At 43.7% G+C, this 19,253-nt stretch overlaps 2 protein-coding genes across 3 annotated transcripts in view; one reads left to right on the forward strand and one right to left on the reverse strand.

Annotated features, from left to right (window-relative positions):
* The first annotated feature begins 44 nt into the window (after nt 1-44).
* LOC131207526 (uncharacterized) lies at nt 45-3,346 on the forward strand. The gene is made up of 2 exons (XM_058200144.1): nt 45-118; nt 202-3,346. The coding sequence occupies exons 1-2, from the start codon at nt 105-107 to the stop codon at nt 3,161-3,163; spliced, it is 2,976 nt and encodes a 991-aa protein (XP_058056127.1). The 5' UTR covers nt 45-104; the 3' UTR covers nt 3,164-3,346.
* A 2,762-nt stretch (nt 3,347-6,108) lies between these two features.
* Nucleotides 6,109-19,253, reverse strand: part of LOC131211935 (proteoglycan Cow) — a 60,097-nt gene continuing 46,952 nt past the window's right edge. Inside the window, exons 4-11 of one of the 2 annotated variants that reach the window (XM_058205622.1) lie at nt 17,976-18,008; nt 17,032-17,489; nt 13,698-13,819; nt 9,991-10,110; nt 9,625-9,820; nt 7,154-7,543; nt 6,932-7,069; nt 6,109-6,676 (exon numbers count right to left, since the gene is read on the reverse strand). In XM_058205622.1, coding sequence (XP_058061605.1) covers nt 6,564-6,676; nt 6,932-7,069; nt 7,154-7,543; nt 9,625-9,820; nt 9,991-10,110; nt 13,698-13,819; nt 17,032-17,489; nt 17,976-18,008 — 1,570 coding nt within the window. In that variant the 3' untranslated portion in view covers nt 6,109-6,563. The remainder of the gene's footprint in view (nt 6,677-6,931; nt 7,070-7,153; nt 7,544-9,624; nt 9,821-9,990; nt 10,111-13,697; nt 13,820-17,031; nt 17,490-17,975; nt 18,009-19,253) is intronic. The other variant, XM_058205623.1, reaches the window with a different exon arrangement.

Consider the following 19,253-nt stretch of genomic DNA (forward strand, 5'->3'; position numbering starts at 1 on the left):
AAGAAGAAAAAATAATATCCTCCAACTCTGACGCTTCGGAACGGCGCGGATCCAAAACGGGTGTTCTGTGAGGTCTTCTAACGCTCCATGACGAACGGCCAACAATGGACAGCTTTAGGTAGCAACACTTTCTTCGACTAACCGTATTCTTTTGCTTCTCACTAACTTTGTTTTGCCCTCTTTTTGTACACCGCAACCCAGCTCACAAAAGTGCCGGCTGTGCCTTGGGACAAAATTCCACCATGTACCCATGTTTCCGGCCAATGAGCCGGTTAATGACGAGCTGCTCCGAAAGATACGCGAGTGCGCTTCGGTGGCGATCGTATACGAGCACGACCAAACTTCGGTGATCTGCATCAAGTGCATTGTTGATGTTGAGAATTTCTACAGCTTCCGGGAACGGTGCCGACAAAGCGACTTGTTGTTGCGCCAAAATCGTCAACATGGTAAAGGTCAGCTGGTCAACATGATGAAGGCGGAAGAAAATTCGTTCACGATGGAGGAGGAAGATCAGGAAAGTATGCTTCCCGAGTTGCAAGACGGCACGAACACTCCAGCTCGGTTGGACTCATTTGCTGGACCCTCTCAACTTGTTCGAATCGGATACAATTATCGGGTAGTGCTTGTGAACGACGAAACGAGTGTCCTTATTTATCGTCGTCATCGCTATCATCGGTTGGACAGGCACAGTGAGGACTGCAAGCAGTGGGTTTGTGTGGCTAGTGGCACCTTTGGATGTACGGCCACACTGACGGTAACCAGCACGGCCTCCTTCCCATTGGCCCTACTGAGTGGCGAAATTAAACACAACCATGATCCGGCAATGGTCGCTCAAATAGGGACATTGGAGGACCATCCAACCAGTGAGCAGGTAGTGAAAGAATTCCCCAGCTACACGCTTGTAATTGATCTCCGGCATCGGTTGCGACTGCTCGCATCCGGTTATCGGTACCGTTTGCATCGGGCTCTCTTTGCTGACGGTCTAAGTTTGTGGGTTTGTGAGAGGCGTAAACTGGGTAGCGAGGGATGCCCGGCTCGTGTCATGCTTTCGTACGAAGACGAAAAAGTATTCTTCGCCGGCGATCAACCTCACAATCATCAGGTGGAGGAGTGTGCCGCCCCTCTAACCACCTTACAGAGTGCACTGATGGCCCAGAAGAAGACGAAGGAAACGACCGTCCGACACGGATTCAACTACACCGTGATGGATGACACTATTCTGTTCGCCGGGAACATATACAAAACGAATAAAAAGTCTGCACGAGCACCGTGGTCCTGTGTTCGCTGTCAACCACCGCACATCGTTAGGCTGCGAGTGAAACAAAAATATGCCAAACACGTTAGCAAGGCCGAGCACAAGCATTCGCCAGCTCTTGAACAACGCATCACAGGACCTGCATCGGAAACGTTACGCCATGGCGCCAACTACCGACTGGTGACCGATGGAACAGGTCGCGTTTGGTTAGTCCACCGAAGGAAACGGTACGTCTTTCATGCGATCCACAAAAACGGCACCACCGATTGGGTTTGCGAGTGGGGACGAATGGGCTGTCGTTCGGTACTTCAAATGGTCCCCGATGAGCAGATTGTTTACGTAGTAAAGGCCGACAGTTCCTCCACCAACCACCGGCATCGAGTGAGAAATGCATTGGAAGAGCACTTTCCTAAAGATTTGTGTCGACCGGAGACTGAAGTACTGCTATGGTCCTGTACCGATTACGATCTACTATGGAACGTTCGTGCTCATCCCATCGTGCGTCACAAAGGTGAACGGTTCTACGCACGGAAAGCAAAAACAAACGGAACGCTAGAATGGCACTGCACTCGTGGCAAAGAAACCGAGTGCTCGGCAACGCTCACAATCGATAAGTCTGGAGCCGTTGTGGCCAAGTCTGAGAAGCATGACCACGAACAGCTAAAATCACGCGGGACGAAAGCCCGCAATGGATTAGTGCCTGTTGGAAGCGAAATTTTCACCAGCCCAGGTCCAGTGGAACTATTGACCGGTGGTTTCAACTACCGCCGCATGCTAAACGTCCAATTGGGCGTCGAAATAATACTCTTCTGTGGGCACAAGTACTTGCGAGAAGATGCTGATATCTGGTACTGCATTTTACGTGACGAGCCGGAAGCATGTCAGGCAAAGATTACACTTACCCACAACGGACTGTGTGCTGAGCATACGATTCCTCATCACCACTCGTCGCGAGACATCCGAAAAATCATGCAACCGGAACGTACGGCACAGGTAACGGTCGAAGGGCCAAATTACGAAATCATCTACGCAATGACTGGTCGAAATTGCACAATCTTTCACGAGGGCTACGCGTTCCGCATGTACAAGATGCTCGGACTGCAGCAAAGCTCTCGTTGGCGTTGCATACAGAGCGACTACGGGTGCAAAGCGTTCCTAAATGTGCCGTTGTCGCTTAGCAAGCCTGCCAGCATCTCTGGTGCCGTGCACGATCACTCCGCGGAGGGCGTTAAACTCGAACCGGACGACCTTTGCAACGTGCTGGTACAACAACTGGACGAAGATTCTATCTGTAGCGTGCAACTGCGTCCAAGATCGACATCGTTTACGGAAAGGAAAAGTGGTTTCTCAAAAATTCCCCCCGTCTCGAACCGGCCACTGGACCCTACTGTGAAGGAAGAAGATGTCACAGAAATCGATTCAAACGGATTGACGTGTTTCCAGAATGGTCAGATGTACGTGCGAAACACCGACGAAACGTCCACCGGGTGTGATATGCCCCCATGGATTTGTGCCTTCCACTGGACCCTGCACTGTGCGGCGAATTTGGAAGATCACAATACTCCGATACACAGCCACGAGCGGTTCGCTGCTGTCCGTACAAACGATCGATTTGCCATGCTGAAAGTATTGATTGTTAAAGGGATTATTGCTCAACGGGGCCCCATTACGCTCATGCCAGAAGGCACCACTGTCTCGGAGTATGAGCTGATGCCAAGCAATGTTAATTTATCTTTAATCATCGACAGCCATCGCTACTACTTTTATAAGGCGAAAAATAACGGCGAATGGGTGTGGCGCTGCGTACGACATCGGTGGCAAGGTTGCAAGATCGGTGTGGCTGTTTCGCACTGCTTTGGACGATATTACTTCCAACCGTACGGCACGACCGAACACGAACATTCCTAAACGAAGCCCTGCTCTAGAAAATTCCATCAGTAGCGAAGCTAATTTTTAGCTTTAGTATTCCTGCTCTCGAAAATTGCAGAAATAATTTGGATGCATCGTAGGATTGTGTGAAGAAAGTATTACAGGCACATATAATTAAGTCAAATTTAAAGTTGTATAAAATTTTATATGCAGTGTAGGTACTTGTATGTGTGTGTGAGGGTGTGTGTTAACGCATATTCCGAAATAAATTAATCGAAACAAATCAATATTAAAATTTGATTTTAGGCGACAATGAGGAGCCTAATATACGACTAGCCAAACAACTGAACTTCTTTCCGCTCGAAGTAGATTTGGGAAAAAAGCAAACGGCCATTACGTACTTACTTATCCTGCTACTACAACCGCCGAGCGGCACTGGCCATTCTTAGTGAAAACACTCGATCTAACTTTACAAATCTCAAATAGATGGTTTCAGAAAGTATTTTTACTAAATTTTTCCGAATTATGGAGTGCATTACAGCCGATATCGGTTACAAAATGCAGTTTGTAAACTCCTCTTTGATTCCGAAAACAGTCGATGAAAATCAATCCAAATTTCTTTCACAGTCTAAAAACGCGATAACAACACGACTTTTGTTTAATTTTCTTCTATCCAATCCGTCACACGATGTATTGATGAACATTTGTTTTCTGCACACACTACTGTAGCTGCTGTTCAGTTCACCATCAATGTTTTGATTTTACAGCATGGCTTGGTTTTTGTTGTTTCGGCAATACAGTGGAGGTTTTTAGTTCTCGTTCCGTTACAGAATCTAAAGCAACATCCCTTTTCTATAGTACCTTCATGAGCTCCCTATCAATGCTCTTTCAGTGCCTCGTTCAATAGTAGTTGTTCTGCAAAAGTATTTACTGTGGTACTACAAAGCACTTTGCTATGGCCATTGTCTCGACAATCTGATGCTTCAACTGTTCGGCTGTCTTTCTTCATCCGTTAGTTTACGTTCCTTATAAATGTATGAAAGGTATTCTTACTAAATGAAGCACACCGCTTTTCAGTTTCGTTTCTAGTAATACCACGTAAGACAGCAAGTGTATTTATGCTGAAGCTGGTCTTCTTTGTAGGTGAGTTTTATGTAGAAATGCAGTAGAAAATATGTGTAGAGTGCGAGTGAATTTTGGTACTTTTTCTTTGCCTGTTGAAATCAAAACACAATACCTTTTAAAAGTCAAGTATCATTGATGACGAAATATAGGACTTTTGTTCACATTGCAAACCGCCTTTCTTCAGCGTTTTGTATAATAGCAATAAAACGAAGCAGCTGCGATTGTAGTGTTGATCATAGTAGTCTACTGTTTTCGTCAGGTTTTCTTGTTTTTGAATGTGATACATTCAACTATTACTGCTTGTTTTAGATGATCGTACCGTATCGGTATTTTAAAATACTCTGTTCTCATATTGCATGTTTGCAAAACGAACGCAATGATGCTTCCCATGTTGCATTGCACTAGCGGGGCATTTTGCTTCTTCGGCTCTCCAGAGACAAACAATCAGATAATGGTAGGTTGGTTTTACGGAAATAGTTGTGACGGTGGCAAATTAAGTGCTGTCTATTGCGCTGACGTTAGACTTTGCTCTACCAGTCGATCAGTTTGATAATGGATAATGGTGAGCAGAGTCGATTTTAGTTTGCGGCTTTGGTTTTGGTAAAATATTGATAGCAGTTGCGGTATTAGTAGTAGTAGTAGTAATAGTAATAGTAGTGTTACACAACAGAGTTCATCTGGTTTTGTAGGTTGACGTGGCTTGTCTGTATTCTAATGAACGTTAAAAGCAGAGTGCACTTTTATTTTATTTGGTTTTGTAACTATCTGTGGTTTCTAAATCCATTACATCACATAGGGACACACGAATCGCATATGCTTTACGGCTAAGTGGACAGCTGGCGAGCGTGGTCTGTGGTATTCTTCAGTGTCTACTTAGAGTTAAAGTATCAGTGAGAGACACAGGCGTGTGTAATTTACTGTTTCTGCACAAAAGCGCGTGTACGAGTGTGGGGTGGACATTTGTCGTTCACAAAATTCTTGCAGTTAAGGTAATGACTTTCTGTTTCTTTGAGTCACATGGCTTGGTAGTCACATGGTTTTGTTCACCTTCACTGGTCACTTAAAAAATCCTCGAATGTGAGAACACTGACTGAAGTGTCCGTTACGTCTATTCCATCATTTTTCGTGTCACTTGCCCTTGCTCATAGTTTTACTGTATTGCCGCCTAGCATTCTACCTATTTGCTAATTTCTTCGCGTTTAAAGACATTGAAAACTCATGCAACTTTACTGTGCTGTACTTCACTGTAATTAACGAATCGGAATGACTTAGCCTTAGCCTTACGCCCTCTTCTGTACGGTAAACCATTTATAAGAAATCATACTCCACGATGTCGGGTTTGTTCATGGATTTATTGATGGTAAAATTTTCTAGTAGAGTTAGTATGAATCGTGCCATTTAATCTTCTTGATTTTTTCGAATGCTATCAATAATTTATGGGTTCCTCCAGTTCTCTCCGCAGGCTCTATCAGTTTTGTAGCTTTATTCATTATGACATGCCGGGAGCTACTACTAAGACTAACTCTTCCGCTGTTAGTGCAAGTTTTTTAAATCTTAATCATGCCTGATTGCCATTCAACATATCGCAACACTCACTCACTATTTGCAGTTTAGCAGCAAAGACGGATAGCACTAAATAAATTAATTTATCTTATGTCTAAATTTAAAGGACTGTTATGTGACGTTTGTAAACTCTCTAGCATCCGCTTTAAAATGTTTGGGCGTAACAAGTTACGGGAAGCGGAGATCGTGCTGCGGTCGTCTAATGTTGCTTATTCTGATTTCTGGTCGCTCGATTCCAACGGCTCGTTCGGTGTAATTTATGCTCTTGAATTCAAGTTCCAATTGAATTTTAGATTCAATAGCTCTTGGTTCTTATGAGCCAATATTTAAGCTAAACCTTACTCCTTTGACATTACAACGTTATTTAGGACGGGAGCGACACATTTCGAAAATGTTTTGCGTAAATCGTTAGACAGCCGGCCAACGGACAGCATTCCAATTAGTTTTTTTTACACTCCGAATCAACCTCTGATTGATACAACTCCACCGCCACCATTGGTGGAGGCAAGGACGGGAAATGGGAGATGATTTGTCTAATTCATCGTTTGCTGTCTGACCTAAACAATATACAGCGGAATACGTGAGGAGCATTCTGTAGACCACCTCCATCGCGAGTGTTTCAAAAATGTCCGAATACAGTAAACGATGCGCACTAACACAAACGTACAGACGGATTGTTTCCTCACAGAATAAAGTTACATTAAATTGTTGGAAGAAACAAACAATTACGCCAATTTGGCATGCCGCGTGTTTAGAATACCAATAGGCGGTCGGCGCTTCCCTCTTGGCTGTCATCGTCATCGTCGGAATCTTCGGTGTCTTCGTCGTCCGAATTGAGGGTAGTGGCATTGTTAATGATTTCTTCTGTGTGGGAAATAGAATGCCCAAAATTATTAGCTTAGTTCCTGTCACAATTCAGTCTTTTGAATAATCGGCTAGGCGCTAGTTTGTTGCGTAATAGAGACGTACAGAAAGTTATGACCCTGAAGCCTTAATGGAGGCGCATGGTGGTTTACAAACTACAATGGAGAAGCGTGGTGGTTGATGGTCTTAAACATATAATCTATATGCGACTAATTAAAGTCAGCTTCACTGCCAAATAGAAACCGACTCACTTACCGCAGTTTGGTTTTCCTCGAGTGCGCGTGTTGGCAAACTCGACGCCGTGCTCATCTACACACCAGCAAATACCGACGGCCTGATGGCATTGCGTTGGCTTGTAGAATCCTTGGCTATCGCAGTCTGGGGCATACGAGCCTAGTGATTGGGAATCGAACAATGAAAGAGTTCCCCAAATAGCATTAAAGGTTCAGTATTGCTCTAGCACTAGTGCAATATTACCGCTCAAATCGTTGCCCAAACGTCGCCGGACAGCGGCACACGGGCGATCCGTTTTTTCGAAGCACCGGCACCACTCACGAGGATCTATCGTGTTGTCCTGATCGAGATCGCATGTATCGATGAACGGTTTGATGCATCGTTCGTTCTGGTCGTGCTCGAGGTCATACAGTTCCTGCGTGGACAGCTCGCCATCGTTGTTCAGGTCGAGATGGCCAAACATCCAGCGCGCTTCGAGCTTGCACGCCCCTGGGAAGTGGATCTTGTTCTTCTGTTGCTGATGCTGCCGCCGCTTCTTGCTATCCGCCATGATCACGGAGAACCAATCGAGCAATCGGTTACCGATGGCCGTCAGTTGCTGCGGCTTGCACTCGCTCGCCTTCATGGGGTAACCTGTTCGGATGAGAATGTAAGTTTACGCAAGCAAAAGAACAAAATTAGCGACTGTTGACTACGTGAAAAATTACTTTTAAATCATTTTGGCATTAATGGAATGTTGCGGTTTATGGCAATCGATGAACGCGGTGATCCGATGGGCTCGAAACATCGGCAAGGCTTCCGACGTGCTGTCGTGCTGATTTGCTAATCATCGTCGTTAATTAGGTATTTTCGTCAGACGTGACGGACGGTTTGACGGGCCCTTGGTTGGCCGAATTTACCATCGTGAAACATTCGTGAAACGAACTGTGATAATGACGTCTCCAAAACATGGTTGGTCATAAACTTTCCAGCTTGCGAAGTAGAAGAAAGATGGAAAAGTCCTCTACTATGTTCATTGTGACAAATTCATACTGTGAAGGTCGAAAGTGCTACCACACGAGTTAGGACAGCTACGACCAGTATGGTTAGTAATTATCAGGGACCGAAAATGTCAACATTTTACCTTATCTTTAACGGAGTATTGTAAGGCTTACACAAAACTTCATTGAAGGCATCCAACGTAATCTTTTAAGTACGATGTAGATTCACATTTAACTGTGCCCAATTTGTCTTTGATATTTGGTGTGCAATTCAGCAAACTGACTTCTTAACGTCAAAAGGGGGTGACTTTTCCTATTACTTGGAAAATACTTAGATTTCCAATAGAGTGTGTTTGTGAGAACGTTTGCTGTTAGAGGATTCATCTTTGGTCGTGTCGGTATAAGGATAAGCTTTTGCATGTTCAATGCAGATGTTGGAGTTGCGTTGAACCATCTTGTGGCATGACTGCTATTTTATCAACCAACAAAAGTAATGTCGATGGCATGCAACCACAAAGGAATGTAGCCAGTTGTAGAAAGCAAAACAAGCTACCGTTACCAATGGCATAGCCTTTCCTGCCCTGGTTGGTTGCTGTGTTGGACAGTCCCGTAGCATAGAAAGTTAAACAATGCTTAATTGCCATTAATCTTTCTCGTTCACTCGCACGCAACATCATGGTCGCTTGCGAGCATAAAAAAACTGCTTGCTCGGAAGGGCCCTTGGCCAATGCTGTCAGAATGTCTCCGAGGAAACATAGCAACTCTGTGTAGCACATGATGACACGCGTTTTAATTTCATCTCCGACCGCGTACGGCCGTGAGCACACAGAGAACTGGCACAGGTAACAGCAGGGATGCGTTCGCTATTTGTTTCTCCTGCTTTGGAACTTACTCTCGTGCTTCTAGATTTAAATGAGTTTTGCTGTTTCAAGATATGCAAACAGTTCGCTCGTATCGCGCAAAGGTTAAACAGAAATATTTAGCAGGGTTACGGTTCGCGTGCCTCAACAACCAACTCGACTGCAGTAACGCAATGAGCAGAGGATTTATAATCAGTATTCTACGGATGTAGTATTGCTCAATGAGATAAACGGTGAGGATCTGGGCACAACGTTCTACGCTCAACGTACCGAAAGCAGAACCAAGTACATCGCAGACATGCTACTCTGAAGCGGATGGATAAGTTCTTGGAGCAAGATTTTAAAATTCACGTCCAATTATTACATCAAGCAAATGGTTCACGCTGACTTTGAAGGTTTAAAATATTTCGAAATTATACACAAAGACAAACTGAAACACAATCTGCCAGTTTTGTGAAATCTTGTTGCAGTAACAGTGTCAAGGAAAAATGTTATGCATTGATTGGTTTTAACAAGGAAAAAATAGGTACTATTGTTGTTACAAATGCTTATTAATTAGTAGCTACAGTGGAGCTATCGCGACGCGAAAGTGACTGTTTGAATTGGTCTCATACGAGTAGGAGTGGAAACGCTGGAACATTCCCTACGCATGCTGACACTCTGCGTTCGAGCAATTTGTGAAGCAGCCGTTTTTGAGCTACGTGGAGCGTGTTGCGAAAGTCCAATTAAGTCCAGTCGGATACGTTCGTGATCTACGGCGTAAAACCACTGCTTCGCCACTGTCACGATGACGTTTCACGTTGCGCTGTCCTCGTGCAAATGCTTGTAGAACTGTTTGTGTGTTTGCTTTTAATACCGTCCCAGTGCTACTTACGTGCCATGCCGCCGGACTGTTTCGATGGTTTGTTGTTGCTATTACCATTGCCGCTGACCGGCTTGTCGAGGACCTCGTTGTAGCCTCGGATTTTATGCTTGTCTTCACCAAGGTGTGCCGAACCACCGTTGGACGAACCGTACCCTTCATACTGGCTTGCTGCTGCCGACTGACGAGACGTCTGTAACGAAGGTTGCTGCACCGAGTGGGTAGAGACACAGATGAAGAAGGAAATGAGTAGCGTAAAGATAATTTCTTCACACACAGCCACACGTTAAATGTGATGCTTTAGTTCCTCGGCACACTGCCGAGACCCTGAAACATTGTGTACATGCCGTTAGGCTGATGATAAATCCATAGACCCACCTTGCTCTTGTACGTGGTGTACTTAATGTACTTGTAGTGTTTGTTGTCGTACTTGATCTCTTCGGGAGTGAAAGTGTACTGCGAGTTGATGTGGTTGTAGTGGCGGTTTTTTTCCTCCTTCTTTTGTCGAAGATACCATGTGGAAGAGAACGAAGAGAAAGGATTAAATTTCAAATAAGTTTATATTTCCTGCCAGAGACTCGCATTCCGCAAAGAACAGGATAACCATAATCAATGTCACATAGAAGACACCCAATAAAGGCACAATCGCATCGAATTAGTGCAGTAAACGAAAACTGATGTCCTGTTACGTCGAGGAAACCAATGGAAAGGCATGGTGAGCTTTTAATGAGGCGAGTATTCTTACACACTACTCAATGGAGTACCTCAAAATAACGTAACAAATAAGCGGTATGGAATCCCCCAAAAATCCATGCTCTTACATTTCGTTCTTGGGAACATCTACAAAAAACTGACTTACGGTATCAGACATGAGTGTCCTATTTTGTGTGACAGTGGTGCATACCCACTACCAATCCACTGCTGTTTTCGTCCCTATTACGGCGAACTTGTTTTCGTGGGCACGTAATCTGCCCTACATTACACGAGATTAAACGAATACTGTACCGAGTATAGGTTTGGGGTCCTTTTGGTGTCAGAAAATTGATTTCTTGCAACGCGATCTAATCAACGTGTTAATGTGTTCATAACGTACACTGAGTATAGAAAGGAAAATCGATATTCGTTACTGTAACGTTTTTTTTCTCTTCGGTCTTTACCTATAGCACCGTTCCTTATATGCCCAAGGCATCAAATAAGCGCCCTACTATGAGAATGACTGAAAGTCATCATGACGTACTGGGCATAGATTAAAACGATAAGCGATCGATTTAGGGCCGTGGTTACGGTTATGGAAGCATGGCAAAAGTGCTTCGAACGAATGACGATGTATTCTGTACCGATATGATTTATGAAGTAAGTAAAGGACTTAGAAGCGCTACAGGGTTCCTAAATTTATCATTTTAAAATACCAAGCAGATTTCGAAATAAGTCAAGATATCAACCTTATTGTAATCATCAAACGACAACAACGTATTTAAGCTTCGGGTACATTAAAAAGTTCCAGAAATGGAACTGTAACATACATCTCACGTAAATCTAAAGACTTTTTTAAAATTTGAGGAAACGAGTGCATCGTAAGTCTAAATGACACAACGGAAGCGTTTCGTTTGCTACTTTTTTGCCCGTTTGTGGAAAATGTTCTACACGAGGAAATGTATTTCAACTATGGTTCGGACAAGGGTTCTTTTAAATGCTCCATCACGGTTCATGTGACCACGTCACTCGAAGCAGAAAAACTCACCAACGCTTCCAACCTGAAGCTGAAATTATTCTTTTCGGTTCCACCGGACCGAAGAATGTCCGTATTTTCACTTCCATCAAAACTGGAGTTATGCTTCGCCTTTCGCTTCGCATACTTTCTATTGTTGGGGTCCGTTTTTTGTTTTGTTCGTTTTCCTTCTCTAGCTCTTGACCAACAGTTTTACGTGCCTCCCCAAAGAGCTTAATTAGAGTTGAATTACTTTTCGTTGTAAATAATATTAAAACAACGCTGACGGCCCATCTGCGAGGGAACCCGTTTGGTTCCCGGCGGCTGCCCGGGTGGTGCCCAGGTGAAAATACTACGAAAAAGAAACTGAACAAAAGAAAATGAATTCTGAAAATTCGCAATTGTAACTTTCACAACAGAATTTGCTGTAGGACAAACGGGCGAAGCCCGAACCGCAAAGTTCCATCGCAACCCGATTCCGAGAGCACGGGGTTTGGGTACGCTTTCAAGAAGAAGCAACTTGTTCCAATTTAGTGGCAAATGGGAAAAAAGAAAACCTCCGAACGCGGCAACTGTGCAAAAGTATTGGTAAAAGTAATGGCGAGCGACGACCCAAGCTAGTTTCAGTTCAAGATGCCCATTATCGATTCCAATGTGACCGTTAAAACTTTCGATTTTATTTCATCTTAGACTTAAAAGAGCTAGAAGAAGGTGCAGAAACAGTGCAGAATTTGTACAATAAGTTGAGTGGATTCTATTGTTTTAGGGAAGAAAAATCCAAACACAATATTTTATACTGAGTAAGTGTACACACATAAATGCTGCTTTTGATAGATATTCCCAGAGTTTTCTAAACAATTTATATTTACCATTTGAGCAAAATTTACCAAAAATATCACTTTAATGCGTAGTGTATGGTTGTGATTTAATATAACCTTTACCAGCCACCGGAACGTTAAAGCGTCGTTGCCGCAACAAACGACATATGCAAACATCGCTGCGTCCCAGGAGAACAGTACGTTACAAGCAAACGGCTCACAGAAAAGAACGAGTTGTGCTATTTTATTGATCCCAACAGATTGGTTATAACGTTCCCGTCGGACCGTCGTCCCCGTCGGAACGAGAGTCGAAACGCAGAGTCGGAGTACTGAGGATTTTTTTCACTTTCCTATGTGTTTCGAAATGCCCATCGATATCTTTATATTATCCTTTAAGCTTCTGTTTCCAGAAATATAAACCACCGCGGGTTCGTTATGGCTGCTACTTGACCCTACCGCAATCTACCGAGCAATGTATACAACCGCTTATCACACCCGCAAAAGTGGTCCAGCTGAAGCGCACTCCAGGGCTGCTGGTTTCCAATTTAAAGTTGTGTAACATGTGGCTGTGATATATTCGTGATGGAGTTTCTCGTTTGTCCGTCGGTGGTTTTTCATCCGTCCATCGAAAAGCTGCACTTCGCCGGACCGACATGTCTATATACGCAGCAGCAATTTCTCTCTCGGGGCAAATTCATCCTGCCATGCATGTGTTTTTCCTTCGCTCAGCGAGATTTCGTTTTTGCTTCGTCTTTGTCTGCTATCTGGCGTGTGTGCTGCTTGTCGCCGGTCCCTAACGGAGTTTGTCTGCGGTGTATGTGTGCCTTGGCGAGTGCCGATAAAGTGACGAAAATGGCTAGGAAAACGAGAGAACATTTGGGCATTGTTTTCTCAAGTAAGCATTATTTGACCGCTTTCTTCTGTAAACACTATCCACCAGCGGATATTGTGCGACACTTCTTATATTACTGCAAACAACCTTTGCTTGGTTTATTTGTTAAGACCACAAAACCAAGAGGTCAAATAAGCACAAAACAGTTGCTTACGGACACGACACGACGGGTCTGTAAATGTCTATAAATTTACCACTATTCAGTTCAAATAGATCATTGGAAAAGATTTAGTTATCTAGAGGATATGGCAAGTTCATGGAAATCAACGCCATTGCGATCCGAAATTTGCTTGAATTCCTAAACAATTGTCAAAGACCACCACTGACTGTTTAACGATGGCTGATCGGTTCACTGGCCGCCCCATTTCTCACCAGCTTAGTGGTTGTGTTTCACACTACCGAGAGATGATGCGCCATAATGCGGAAAATTGAAATCCACTGATGGATGGCGTTTGGACGACCGGTAACTACCTCGACACCCAGCGGCTGCCCAGTTCGCCTTTTTCCATCACGGCAAGGGCCACACATTATGGGGACGCCACGTAAGATAGGGAAAAATGCGTGACCAGTGTGTGGGGAAGCAAAAAAATCAATATCTTCTTTTCCCGGAGGGCCCAAAACACCCGGGAAGCCCCAAGAACGGGAGGTAACAATCCATCAGCCTTACCTTGCCCGGTGGGATGAGGTTGATGTCATTGCTGTCGATCGTCCGCTGGTACTTGGCATTGAACGCACTCATCCGGTCCGTGAGTCGTTGTTGTTTTTTCAGATCCAGAAGCAGGTTGCCATCTGCAAACGAAATCGAACGGAAGCGTTAGGACACAGAGCGTAGAATGGAAGAAGATAAAAGCGAGCAAAAAAATCCTCAACATCCCCAGAGTTCGCTCATTCGGACCAAGGATAAACACCGGCGACCCAGCGCGACGATGATTGTGTACGTAAGGGTGGGCCTGTATTGTGTCTGACTGTGGCGCTTATGTATGAGAAATCATGGTTGGACTTTAGCAATCGGATCGAAATGAAATGAAATGGAAAGAAATAAAACTGAAGCACCGATAGTAGGAAACAAGGAAAACGGAACGAAACAAAAAAATATCTAAATTGCACTTTTCTCTTGTATACTGAGGCGCCGGCGGCCAGAATGGGATTCCTCATTTTGATGGGTCTCCTTTTTCCCATTTTCTTGCCGCGTCGAACTACCCATTAGGAAGTAAGAAACGAAAGAAACGAATCCTGATGGCTGACTTTAATTTCTAGCACCATTATGCTGCGGCCCGATGCTGGCGGTAGATCATCAACAGCATTACGCCCTAATCCTGCTACCAACATTGGTCGAGACTCTTATCAATGGAACGGTATTGGTGATGTAGTGTATGAATTCCCTGCTCTTTGTACAGTGTTGTCGAACGTTGGTTCGGCTTCGCTCTTCAGGGGTCAGTGTGAACAGGTTGATAAGTTCCAGAAGTGCAAAAGGTATTCTTGATGTTTTGTGTTCCGTGTCGTTTCGTATTGGTCCCAGCCCCTTTATATACTAACCAAGAATTGAATACATCGCTGCAATGAAGTGTTTCAATTTCTTCGTGCGTACAACTCTAACCCACATTTGGTGGCTCTCCACACTCGGTTGTCCAGTCTAACACATAGATACAAATAATTAGATTAAAGTGCTTTTCCTTCCGTACGCTCTTGTCTTGCTGGCTGGCCTTGGACATACTTCCGGACCGGTAAGAGGAATCAGCTCCATCAATCAGCTCATCAAAAAGGAATTTGTGCAATCGGTCGGAATTTATGGGCAATTAGAGCGAATAGAAAAAGTAGGCTCGTCAGTTCTAGGTTTCTTTCCTGCGATTAACATGACAGAACTGCTATCCGTTACCGTTTCGAGTGGGTCTGCCGAAACAAAAAATCCACACACCATCCGACTATTCGGGGCACTAGAGCACGTTTTTATTGCTACATTCTTATCACTGTCCAAGCAGACACAAACGAAATTTTGTTTAATCTTTCATTGCTCACAAAGTTCGCACTGGCCACATGTGACCCATCAATTAGTTACAGCATCAGCGATCTTTTCCCGCTTCTCGATACGAACAAAGGCGAGACTATAATTACTGTACAGACGCTTGGCAGAAAAACTGGACCCGTGATCCTCGTGGAGTGTTCCAAATGAGTTTGGTCTTAGTAGAAGATGTACAAGGTTTGATTGATGGTGCGCCAAACGTTACAGCAACATATTAGTTAGTTAGTTAGTTATTTGGGGAACAGAAGCAACGAGTCCAGTGCTTGCAACAATGTACGCTGTCTTCGCAAACAGAGCGCCGGAAAACGGAAATTAAAAAGGTTCTCGGTGTTTTTTTGTGCCCTACAAAAACGCGTTGTTGCGCAAACAAGCAAGGAAGCATTTTCTATTCTTAAGTTCGTACAAAACAACGGTGGTCCGTTGCAGGAACAAGTGGATAAACGTCGTCTTACTGTCTACTGGAAACAAATTTATGCAGGTTCTTTTGTTACTGCTACGCAGTTACGGCGACGTTGTAAGGGCCGAAGATGGCAAACAAATGGACAAGTACAGAAAAGACAGTTCCCGCGTAGCATCATTTTCGTCATCTTCATGATCACTTAAACTACCGCTCAACGACGCTGAGATGACTGCAGCAATATGCGCTGGACACCCCTCTGTAACTGTAAGCAACATTGAGGCCCAGTAGTGACACTGGTGGTTTTAAGCTGACCACAACTTCATAGCAAAACGAAATAAAAACGTAGCTCAGGCAAACATTTCCAGCACAAAGTAATGCTGACAAACACGTCAGACCCCATACTGGGACCGGTGCGCGGACATTTGCTGTCTCAGATGGTAATGGGCTACGTCCATAAACAGAAGCATATCGTCCGGGTGGATCAAGGATGATTCAAAATGTTCCGCCATGCACGACAGAATGTAAACATAATTTAAATTGCTTTTATTCTTCCCTCCCATAGGCTCCGTTCTCGTGGTAGTTTACCTACGCGGCACCGGTTTGCGCTACACTCAAACTGGTACGACGTTGTCTCTGTGAAGAATCTTCAGTAGGAATAAAAAAAAAGCTTACCTAACAGGGCACACGGGGCGTCATATTTTGTGGAAACTAGAGACCGCCAGCCATGCTTCATGTGTTTGCATGATCGCAATTTCACCAGGATGTTGGTGGCATAACATTTTGCAACTCATGCGTCACAGGCAAAGGTACGCGGCAAAATGGGAATGGAACACATCTGGAACGACTTCTTGTACATGTGGCCCAGTCGCGAGGTTGCAGTAATAAATTATTCGAACAATTACTGTGAGACATGGTACACATTGTATTTTTAATTTGTTTCATAAAACATAAAAAGCCTGCCGCCACCCTCTCCTCCCAAAGTCTCAGATACATCTCGGAACAGTTCTTGAAATATTTGCCGTTCAGCATAGGATTAAACAAGCAAAATCGTTGCTCATCGAATTAATGGAATTTAATGAAAAGTTAGCATATGCATTATTAATTCACACGACCCTCTCGGAGCATTGCGTAACCGCCAACACAGAACGACTCGTTTCCGTGGAGCTAAGATTTAAGACAAATATTCTAGTGCAATAAAAGAACGAAATTATTCTCTGCTTTAAAGTATATGTTTTACAATTCTATATTATAGGTGGATGCTATGAGGCACAATTTCATAAATTAATTGATGCAAACATTTTGTAAAGCAACATGCATTTCTATGCTCGGTACAAATATACACTTTTGCACCTTTCAAAAGAAACAATATTTGAGGATTGAGAATGTAAACCAGTACGCTGACAGCGCGACATAATTGAGACCTTAGAGAACCACACAGCTTATGTGTACATACATCTACCAGTTTGTGCAATGAAGCGCAATAGAGATAGCGACATGAGTACCAACAATAACACCAATGGCGTCAGTTTTCGACTCATGTGTTTGGCCCTCGCGAATCGATCACACTTTCTGATGGCTTACCTTTGCACGGACAGAACCCTTTGCATTTCACCTTCACCTCACTGGCGTGAATGCAGTTGTGATACTCCAGGCGGCACAAGGACGAATATGTCCTGTTGTCATTACCGCACAGGAAAGTAGGTTTCACTACAGGGCAGGGCTTGCAGTCTTCCTCCTTCTCCCCGGCCTCGCTATCGTAGAACACGTCGTCATCCTGAGACGAGCTTTCGTCGTCTTCACGATCCTCCTGATCCAATCCACTGCTCGTACCATCGTTGGTGTTGCTTCCTGTGCTACTATCGCCGCTGGCCGCCATAAGCGTCATGCTGCCTCCATCGGCACTATTGCCACCACCGACGCCACCTCCAAGGTTGGCTGCGGCGGCTGCAGCTGCTGCGGCATCAGCTTCCGCCTCGGCATCGGCCTTCCGCTTTGCCTCTTCTTCGTCGAAATATTTGCTCTTGCTGATAATTTCTTCCCTGCGGACGATTGAAACACAACGAAGATACATTACGATTAACAGGCGCACTTTATTTTAAGCTTGTCTAAACAAACTCTAAACCCTATTAAACCAAGAGAAAACATCAAAAAGCATGCAATTATGCATTGATTTTTGGAATGATAATTGAAAACATTCAAAGAAAGATATTAATTGGCTGAATTGCTTCAAACAATAACGTTTAAAGAAAACATTAGCTAACAATACTAATGTTGACCTTGTTACGAACAAACGAGAGGCAGGAAATGTAAGTGTTACATTGTTAAAGTACAACTCTTGTGACATTTATAAAGTGCAGAATACAATCAAAACGTAGATTGGTCATTGGTAAAATACCAATAAAATTAACTTCATAAACTACGAATGAACGAATGTTGTAAATCATACACAGCCATTGTTGAAAGTTTACAGTAAATTTGAAAGCGCATTCTAAATCGAAGAGAATATTTGACAAATCAGTTGGCACCTGTTCGCAAGCGTATTATAGCTGTTGATGAATCTGAAAAAGAATAAACAATAGCAGATACAGTACGGTGGGTAAAGTATTAACATATTCTCCAGTAAATTGACGTAAACTGCTGAAACCCCTCGGAACAGCAAACACCGGAGAGTTTTTTGGAGAGTTCCCTTAATGCAACAAATAATTTACAGACCCTCTTAAGTACACACAAACGCTCCTTAATCGCAATGTGTTGAGAACCGGATGCCCCAGGCACTTGAAACCCTCTATGTTGTGTTTAGTGTGTGTTCTGAAGTGTTAAGTATTTGCTTTCCAACGGTTTGCATAACATGCTTGTGCTCTAAATTGGTTTTAGAACTTGCGGTTCCATAGCATGAGTTTTTCGGTAACTCGAATTTTTCCATTTTTTTACCGTGACTTTGAAAACAAACTGCCCTGAGGCTTTTACTTGGCGTGGGTTTTGATTTGTTAAATCAGAGAAAAAAATATGAAAACGAACAAGCTTTGGTTTATTAGATTTTTTTTACAGAAATCAGTTTCTTTTATAATCACTTATCTTATCAGTTATGACTAGGTTACTTATAAGACACTCATATGTCAATATAAATTTTATGTAGATTTTGGTTATGGAATATAGTTAAAAAATTTTACCAAACATCATTATGTATCTGTGCGATTGGATGGAATTGTGAGTACGGGCGCCTTTCATTAGCTGACCCATGCCACTAACATCAAGGTTTGTAGCACTCCATTCCATCCTTAATACCATTCGCGCCTTTCACGTAGGGTGGCCTTCACATAATGAGTGGTGCCGCTGAACTACAATCACGGACAGCAATATGAGCCAACAAACTACGCTAACTATGGGCCAACAAACTATGTTGAACCTCCATTTCTACGCGGGCTACAGGTTCGAAATCTAATTTTCGGTTCTGTGATGCCCTGTCCGCCTCCGCCAGGACGATAAGTATGAACAAAGAAAGTGCCAACCGAAGGGTGCTGTTACTAAGAACTACCACAACATTGACAGAACATTGTCTAGCCATTTCATGGATGGCAGTTCGCTTGGAGCGTGGAGCGCCAGTAAAAACTACTAGAAAACTAGTTTCACTGCCATAGCAGCTGCACACTCAATCAGAACGTCGTTTTCTTCACTTTCTGCACCGCATTTGCATTTTAAAGGGATAGCATGTCGCCATCATTCGTTGAGAGCGCTTCGTCGGTGTTTGCAAATAGAAAAGGTAGTTTTAAACTCTCATCAACGACGCTATCCGCAGGCAAAAT

This window comes from Anopheles bellator, chromosome 2, assembly GCF_943735745.2.
Source record: "Anopheles bellator chromosome 2, idAnoBellAS_SP24_06.2, whole genome shotgun sequence".
Lineage (NCBI taxonomy): Eukaryota > Metazoa > Arthropoda > Insecta > Diptera > Culicidae > Anopheles > Anopheles bellator.